General features: G+C 46.6%; 1 protein-coding gene across 1 annotated transcript; it reads right to left on the bottom strand.

The window, feature by feature from the left end:
• Positions 1 to 240: 240 nt before the first annotated feature.
• Positions 241 to 3,577, bottom strand: LOC139787748 (homeobox protein otx5-B-like). The gene is given in 4 exon segments (XM_071727042.1): positions 241 to 728; positions 731 to 919; positions 1,391 to 1,542; positions 3,453 to 3,577. Coding segments are annotated over 4 exon segments (915 nt in total). The 5' UTR covers positions 3,553 to 3,577; the 3' UTR covers positions 241 to 254.
• Between the last annotated feature and the right edge of the window lie 5,688 nt (positions 3,578 to 9,265).

Below are 9,265 nucleotides of genomic sequence, written 5' to 3'. Positions count from 1 at the left end.
CCGTACTGGGATGCTCCACGTTGGGGTCTTCATCTTGGGATTTTCCATGTTGGGATTTTCCATGTTGGGGTCTCCATGTTGGGATTCTCCGTGTTGGGGGTCTCCATGTTGGGTTTGTCCATTCGGATCCCATCCCAACCCATTGGGTTTTTCTGGCGTTTTCAAGAAATCCCAGTTACATTTTTTTTGGGTTTTTTTGGGTGGATCTGGGGTTTTTGATTGTTTGTTTGTTTTTTGGGATTTTTGGGGTTTTCTCACAAAACTTGGAATTTCCAGGAATTTTGCTCCTTGTATTCCAAGCACTCGGGATTGAAGTTGATTTTCCAAGGTCCTCCGGGCTCTTTGAAATCCAAACAATCCACGGAACCCAAACCCAAAACCCCGGAACCGAAACTTTGGACCCCTCCTCCCCCTCCTCCCCCTCCCCCTACTCCCCCACCCAAAGAAACGGGGGAGGGGGCGAGGTGAGCACCCATGGGTGGGGGGGGGAGGGGCCCCAAGGGGCTCAGAGCCCCCCCGGGGGTCCCCAATTGGGGGGGGAGGGGGGAGAGATAAGGGGAGCAATCGAGCCCCCCAAAAAAAGCGGGGGGGGGAGGGGCGAAATTTTGGGGGGGGAACGGGGGGGGTTGGGGGAAGGGGGAGGGGAAGGGGCGGGGCAGAAGCGGGACCCCCCCCAAGGGGTCGGAACTCGGGGAAACTGAGGCAGGGCTCCAAATGGAAGGATTGGGGGGGGTGGGGTGGGGGCTGTAAGGAGGGGGGGGGGGGGTCCGGGGGGGTGTTGGGAGGGGGGGGGGGATGGTGGGGGGTGGGGGGAGGGGTGGGTTTTTTTTTTGGGGGTCCGGGGTTTGGGGTGGGAGCTGCTCTGGTGCTGCTGCTGCTGCTGTTGGCGGCATTTGGCCCGGCGATTCTTGAACCAAACCTGTGGGGAGGGGAAACTGAGGCACAAAGGGGGAAACTGAGGCACGGGAGGGGAAACTGAGGCACAAAGGGGACAAACTGAGAGAAAAAGGGGGGAAACTGAGGCAGAAAATGGGGGGGGGGGGGGGGGGGGGGGGGGGGGGGGGGGGGGGGGGGGGGGGGGGGGGGGGAAATTTAGGTAGAAAATGGGGAAACTGAGGCACGAAGGGGGGAAACTGAGGCACGGGGAGGGGAAACAGAGAAAAAGGGGGAAACTGAGGCACAGAGAGGGGAAACTGAGGCACAAAGTGGGGAAATTTAGGCAGAAAACGGGGAAACTGAGGCACTAGGGGAAACTGAGGCACAAAGGGGGAACTCTGAGAGAAAAAGTGGGGAAACTGAGGCAGAAAATGGGGAAATTTGGGCAGAAGACAGGGAAACTGAGGCACAGAGAGGGGAAACTGAGTCCCGGGGGGGATTTTGAGGTCCCCACCTGGACGCGGGACTCGGGGAGGTTGATTTTTAGGGCGACTTCTTCTCTCATGAAGATGTCCGGGTACCGAGTTTTGGCAAAAAGGGACTCGAGGAGCTCGAGCTGGGACCGCGTGAACGTCGTGCGCTCCCGGCGCTGCTTCCGCGGAGTCACTGGAACCCCCCGAGGGTAATTAGGGAACGGGTTAATTAGGGGGAGGGGTTAAGGGGGTAATTAGGGGGATGGGGGGGTGGGGGGAAGGGAGTGGCTGGGGATTGGGATGGGGAATGGGAGGGAAATGGGAGGAAAATTGAATTAATTTTTTTTATTAATTATTTAATTGGGAGTTAATTGGGGGGAAACTGGGGGGAGAATTAATTTAATTTAATTTAGTTTAATTTTAATTTAATTTATTATTTAATTGGGAATTAATTGGGGGGAACTAGGGGGAAATCGAATTGATTAATTGAATTTAACTTAATTTAATTTAATTTTAATTTAATTTTAATTGTAAATTTAATTTTAATTAATTATTTAATTGGGAGTGGGGGAAATGAGGAAAATTGAATTAGTTTAATTTAATTTAAATTTTATTTTTATTTTAATTAATTATTTAATTGGGAATTAATTGGGGGAATTAGGAGGAAAATTAAATTAATTAAATTAAATTAATGTAATTTTAATTTCAATTTTAATTTTAATTTTAGTTACTTAATTGGGGATTAATTAATTGGGTGGGACAGGAAAATTTGGGGGGGCAAAGTAGCTGTGGGATTCAGATTGGAAATGGGGGGGAAAAATTTTGGGGAAAAATTAAACTAAATTAATTTAATTTAATTTAATTTAATTTAATTTAATTTAATTTAAATTTGTTATTTAATTGGAAATTAATTAAATGGGGGGGGAAACAGGGAAATTGGGAGGGAAAAGGTCAGGGGGGCCCCAAAGCACCCATGGGATCCACATCGGGGGAGTTAAGGGGGAATAATTAATTATTTAATTGGGAACTCATTAACTGGGGGGGGGGAACAGGAAAATTGGGGGGGGGCCCGGGGTGGGGTCAGGGTGGTCCCAGAGGGTCCCTGGGGGGTCAGGGGGGGTCCCAGGGGGGCTCAGGGGGGGTCAGAGGGGTCTCGGAGGGTCCTGGGGGTTCGGGAGGATCCCAGGGTGGCCCTGGGGGGTGGTCCGGGGGGGCGTTTCGGGGGGGTCAGGGGGTCCCTGGGGGATCCCGGAGGGGTCAGGGAGGCCCTGGGGCTTTTGGGGGGGTCAGGAGGGGTCCCTGAGGGGTCAGGGGGGGTCCCAGAGGGGTCAGGGGAGTCCCGGGGGCGTTTCGGGGGTCAGGGGGTCCCTGGGGGTCAGAGGGTTCCCAGGGGGGTCATGGGGTGTCCCGGGGGTCAGGGGGTGTCCCGGGGGGATCAGAGGGGTCCCTGAGGGGTCAGGGGGGGTTACAGGGGTTTCAGGGGGTCAGGGGGGGTCCCGGGGGTGTCAGGGGATCCTGGGGAGGTCAGGGGTGTCTCAGAGGGTCCTGGGGGTGTCAGGGGGGTCAGGGGGTTTTGGGGGGGCCAAGAGGAGTCGGGGGAGTCAGGGGGGTCCCGGGGGTGTTTTGGGGGGTCAGAGGGCTTTGGGGGGTTCGGGGGAGCCAGGGGCATCCCGGGGGGGTCCCAGAGGCGTTTTGGGGGGGTCAGGGGGGGCCCAGAGGGTCCCGGGGAGGTTAGGGGGGGTCCCGGGTGTCAGGGGGGATCTCGGGGGGACCAGGAGGGGTCAGGGGGCGTCCCGGGGAGGTCAGGGGGGTCCTGAGGGGTCCTTGAGGGCCCCGGGGGGGTCAGCGGGAGCCCCAGGGGGGTCAGGGGGGATCCTGGGGGGGGTCCCGGGGGTGTTCTGGGGGGTCAAGGGGTTCCTGGAGGGTCAGGGGGGCCCCGGGGGGGTCACGGGGGGTCCCAGGGAGTTCCCGGGGGTCAGAGGGTGTCAGGGGGGATGTTGGGGGAGTCACAGGGGGGTCAGGGGATTTCGGGGGGTCAGGGGGGGTTTCGGGGGGGTCAGAGGATTTTGGGGGGTCGGGGGGGGGGTCCCGTGGAGGTCTCACCGGGGTATCCCACTGCGGGGTGCAGGAGGTCCATGCCGGGGCCCCCCAGGCTGAGGCTGTTGACGCCGTAATGTGGCTGCTTGAGGTAGGAGGACATCATGGCCCCTGGGGACACCTGGGGACACCGCGGGGGGATGGCAGCAGGGGGTACCCACGTGGCACGGCACCCCACCTGTCCCATGTCCCCGTGGCATGTCACCCCCATGTCCCCATATCTCCAGCCAGGTGGCACCTCCATGGCATGTCACCCCTTGGGGACAGGGACACCCCTGGGGGACAGGAGCACCCCGGGGATGTCACCTCGTCTCCCAAGGGAGGACAAATCAAAAACCCCGACATGTCCCCAGGATGTCTCCACCCCAGCGACAGAGGCCACCCCGTTGTCCCCAAGCCAAGGATGGGCACCCCATGGCAGGGGACAGTGCCAGCACCTTGTCCCCGAGCCTGGGGACATCCTGCTGGGGTTGGTGAACATGTCCCCAAGGTGGGGACACAGCTGGTGGCTTCTTGACAAACCCGGTCCCCATCCAGGTGACACCTCCAGGGGGGTCTCCAGTCCGGGTGACACCTCCAGGGGGGTAACCACCCTGTCCCCAAGTGGGTGACACCCCTGTCCCCAACCCGGGTGACACCTCTAGGGGGGTCACCACCCTGTCCCCAGTCCAGGTGACACCTCCAGGGGGGTCACCAGGATGTCCCCAGGTGGGTGACACCCCTGCCCCCACCCAGGTGACACCTCCAGGGGTGTCACCACCCTGTCCCCAACCGGGTGACACCTCCAGGGGGGTCCCCACCCTGTCCCCAATCCAGGTGACACCTGGAGGGTCACCACCCTGTCCCCAATTGAGTGACACCTCCAGGGGGGTCCCCACCCTGTCCCCAATCCAGGTGACACCTCCAGGGGGGTCCCCAGTTCAGGTGACACCTCCAGAGGCGTCACGACTTTGTCCCCAAGCCAGGTGACACTTCCAGGGGGGTCCCCACCCTGTCCCCAATCCAGGTGACACCTGGAGGGTCACCACCCTGTCCCCAATTGAGTGACACCTCCAGGGGTGTCACCACTCTGTCCCCAAGCGGGTGACACCTCCAGGGGGGGTCCCCAGTCCTGGTGACACCTGGGGGGTCACCACCCTGTCCCCACCCGGGTGACACCTCCAGGGAGGTCACCAGGATGTCCCCAAGCGGGTGACACCACTGTCCCCTGTGTCCCCAGCCCCCTACCTGTGGTGGTGGCAGCGGTGGTGACAATGGCAGCAGGGGTGACACTGTCAGGGAAGGTGTCCCCAGGGTGGGGGGAGTTTAAGAAGGACCCGCAGTGATGTCACCGATGTCACCCGTGTCACCGTTGTCACTAATCCCGGGGGGTGACATTGCCCCCCCCCTCTACCCCCGAGTTAATCCTGAACTGAGGGCAATTAACACGCAGCAGGGGGGAGGGGACAGGGGGGACACTGAGGGGACAAAGGGAGGACAGGAGAGGGACACTGAGGGGACGGGGGGACAAGGGGGGGACAGGAGGGGGACAAGGGGGGACAAGGGGGGGACAGGCAGGGGACAAGGGGGGGGACAAGGGGGGGGGACAAAGGGGGGGGACAAGGGGGGGGGAACAAGGGGGGGGGAACAAGGGGGGGAACAAGGGGGGAGGAACAAGGGGGGGAGCAAGGGGGGAGGAACAAGGGGGGGAACAAGGGGGGGACGGGGAGGGGGCAGAGGGGAGACGGGGGGGACACCACTGTCACCAACCCCCCTCCAGTGTCCTCACTGGGGGGGGACACTTGGACAGCGTCTGTGTCACCTCAGTAACTGGAGAGGGGGTGGCACTTGGGGGGGGTGGTGGCACTTTTTGGGGGGGGTCACTGAGGGGGGTGTGACACTTTTTGGGTGGTGGCACTTGGGGGGGGTCACTGAGGGGGGGTGGCACTTTTGGTGGCACTGGGGGAGTCACTGGAGGGGGGGTGGTGGCGCTTCTGGAGGTGGCACCTGGGTGGTGTTGTGGCACTTTTGGGGGTCCCTGGGGGGGGGGTTGGTGGCACTTTTGGGGGGGTGGCACCTGAGGGGTGGTGTCACTTTGAGGAGGGGGGTGTGACTTTTTTTTTGGGGGGGGGGGGCATTTTTGGGGGGCCAATGTCACTTTTGGGGGCAAATGTCCCCTTTTTGAGCCCAATGTCCCCTTTTTTTTTGGGGGGGTCCCACCCAGGGTGGGGGAAGGGCGGTGTGAGTGTCCTCCTGAGGGGGGGGACACAGAAATGTCCCGTGTCCCCTTCCCCCCCCCGCGGGGTTAATCCTGGGGACAGCTGGGCCACGTCTGAGCCCTGGGGACATTGGGGGGGGGACAAGGGACAGAAAGGGGGGGGAATGGGACACCCCCCCCCAGAATTGTCCCAATGGAGGGGAAAAAAATGGAGGGGAAACAAAAAATTTATTTATAAGAAAATTGGTATTAAAATAATGTTTATATTAAAAATCTGGTTTTATTTAAAAAAATCTGGATTTATTTCAATAAAAATTTGTATTTATATTAAAAATCTTCATGTTAAAAAATCTATTTATATAAAAATCTGAATTTAGTTACATAGAAAATCAGTATTTATATGTTAAAAATCAGCATTTATTTATATTAAAAATCAGTATTTATATTAAAAATCTTTATATAAAACAATATAAAAATCGGAATTTTTATATTAAAAAATCTGTATATTAAAATCTGTATCTATATAAAAATCTATTAAAAATCTGTATTTATATATAAATCAGCATTTATATTAAAAAACAGTATTTATACAAAAAATCATATTAAAAATCTATTTATATAAAAATCTGTATAAAAAAAATCTTTATATTTAAAAATCTGTATTTACATAGAAAAATCTGTATTTATAAAAAAATCCATATTTATGTCAGAATTTATTTCTATTAAAAATCAGTATTTATATAAAAATCTTTATATAAAATATATTTATATAAAAATCTATTTATTTATATTAAACCTATTTACATAAAAAATCTGTATTTATATAAAAATCTGTATGTTTATATAAACATCTGTATTTATATATAAATCAGCATTTATTTATATTAAAAATCAGTATATAAAAAATCTATTTGTATGAAAGATCTGTATTTGTATTTGTATAAAAAAATCTGCATTTGTATATAAATCAGCATTTATTTATATTAAAAATCTTTATATAAAAATCTATATAAAAACCTGTATACTAAAAAATCTGTATATAAAAATCTGTATTTATATTAAAAATCAGTATTTATGTAAAAAATCTTTATATAAAAAATCTATATAAAAATTAGCATTTATTTATATTAAAAATTTGTATTTATATTAAAAAAAATCTGTATTTATTTATATAAAAATCTGTATATAAAAAATCACTACATAAAAATCAGCATATTAAAAATCAATATTTATATAAAAAATCTATATAAAAATCTACTGTATAAAAATCTGTACTTATATAAAAAATCTGCTTATTTATATAAAAATCTGTATTTATATAAAATCTATTTATATAAAAATCTGTATTTAAATAAATCTTCTTATATAAAAATCTGCATTTAAATAAAAAAAATCTACTTCTATATAGAAGTATACAAACATATAAACAAAACTGCATTTATCTAAAATTGTATTTCTATCCAAAAACCTGTACTTACATATTAAAAAAAAAAAAAATCTGTTTTTCTCTTAAACAGCTTCATTCACCTCAAAATCCTTGGGTAAAAAAACTTTTAAAATAAAAAAATCCATTTTAAATTATTTAAAAAAAAATCACTCAGAAATGTGAATTTTTCAGAAATATTCATAGTTTTAAATTTTATTTTTAAAATTCCTTTAATTTAAAAAGTTCTTTTTCTGCTCCCTCTCCCCCTTTTATTTCTCAGGGAATTTTTTTTTCCCTCCCAATCCTTGGGATTTGTTAATTAAAGTAATTAGGGCACCCCCTCCCCCCCTTGTCCTTGGGTGCCCCCAGCCCTAATCCTGAGCAGGGTGGGGAGGGGGCTCTAAAATTAACACCCCCCCGCCAGGTGTCAGCACCCGTCACATCCCAGATAATCCCCAGGGACCCCCCAGGGCACCCACACTTTGGGAATTTTCTGGATTTTTCTCTTATCTTTTTTTTTTTTTAAATACGTTTTGGGAAAAACTTTAATTTTTTAGATTTTTTTAAAATTTCTCTTCTTTTTGTATTTTTGGTGTGGTTTATGCCTGTAATATTTTTTATTTCTCTATACTTATATATATTATTTTTTTATATTTCTATATGGGTTTTATTCATTATTTTTATATTATAATTATTTTATAATTATTTTATGTTACCATTACTTACTATATATTATACTATATTGCATTCTATTGTTATATACTATATTATTATATTATATTAATTATATATTTTTTTATATTTTTATATTTTATTTTCTATATATTTTTATATTTCTCCATCTCTTAAGATCTCAATGTATATTTTAATAGATATTTAATATATTTTGATACCAGATATTTTAAGAGATAATATATTGTAATAGATATTAAATATATTGTAATAGATATTAAGTATATTTTAATAGATATTAAATATATTTTGATACATTTTAAATGTATTTTAATAGATGTTAAATATATTTTGATAGATATTAAATACATTTTGATAGATACTAAACATACTTTAATAGATATTAAAGAGATACTTCATATATTTTTTACATGTATTTTTATAGCTTTGCCACTTTATACATCTTATATAGATTTTATCAATCTTAGACTTTATAAATATATAAATATCTAATATATAAAGCATGGCTATTTTTACATTAGTTATTTTATGTATTTTTATATATCTTATTTTATTATTTTTTAAGTACTTCAGTATGTTTTATGCACTTTTTATATACACTGTATTTTTATATCTTTTTATATAGCTTATGTATTTTTTATATCTTAATATATTTTAAGTATTTTTATATATTTTATGTACTTTTTTATATACACTATATTTTTATCTATCTTTTTATAAACTTGCGTATTTTTATATATTTTAAGTACTTCTATATATTTTATGCACTTTTTTATATACACTATATTTTTATGCATCTTATTTTTATGCATCTTGGTTTTATGTATTTTAAGTATTTTAATATATTTTATTATTTATTATGCATTTTATTTATTTTAATATATTTTAAGTCTTATGTTTATATATTTCAAGTACTTTTATCCATTTTATGCCCTTTTTTTTAACACACACTTCACGTACCTCGTTTAACACCCATTTCATCAAAAATCCAATAAATTCAGGAAGCAGATTTTGATTCTTTTTGCTTTGGGACCATTTTTCTTTATTCCAGGCTGAGAAAACACAAATGTTACAAACCCCAGAATTTAGGGTGGGGGGGGTGGGATCAGCAGCACCCATGGGACCCCCCCCCTCCCCTCAAACCCCCCCAGAGCCCCCAAATCCCTTTTTCCTCACCCAAAACCCCCCCTTGCAGCCTCGTGTAGAAAACCAGGGATTTGAAAAAACACCCCCCAACTTCCAACACCTCCCCCCCCCCCCTTTTAATTATTTTTTTTTTCCAAACAAGCAACAAATAGTACAAAAAAAAAAAAAACAAAAAGGAGGGGGAAGGGGGGGGGGGGGGGGGGGGGGCGAAGAACCCAAAATATTTTAGAGCTTGGAGTAACAGTGGCTCTGAGGGGGGATGGAAAAAAGGAACTCCCAACCCCCCCCTAGAAATAAAATAAAAGGAAATAAACCCCCCCAGAGCCTTTTGCTGCCCCTCGGGGGGGTCTCTAAGCA

Source organism: Heliangelus exortis, chromosome 27, assembly GCF_036169615.1.
Source record: "Heliangelus exortis chromosome 27, bHelExo1.hap1, whole genome shotgun sequence".
Taxonomy (NCBI): Eukaryota; Metazoa; Chordata; class Aves; order Apodiformes; family Trochilidae; genus Heliangelus; species Heliangelus exortis.
The sequence above is the reverse complement of the archived record's forward strand: the minus strand, read 5'-3'. Positions and strand labels throughout refer to the sequence as shown.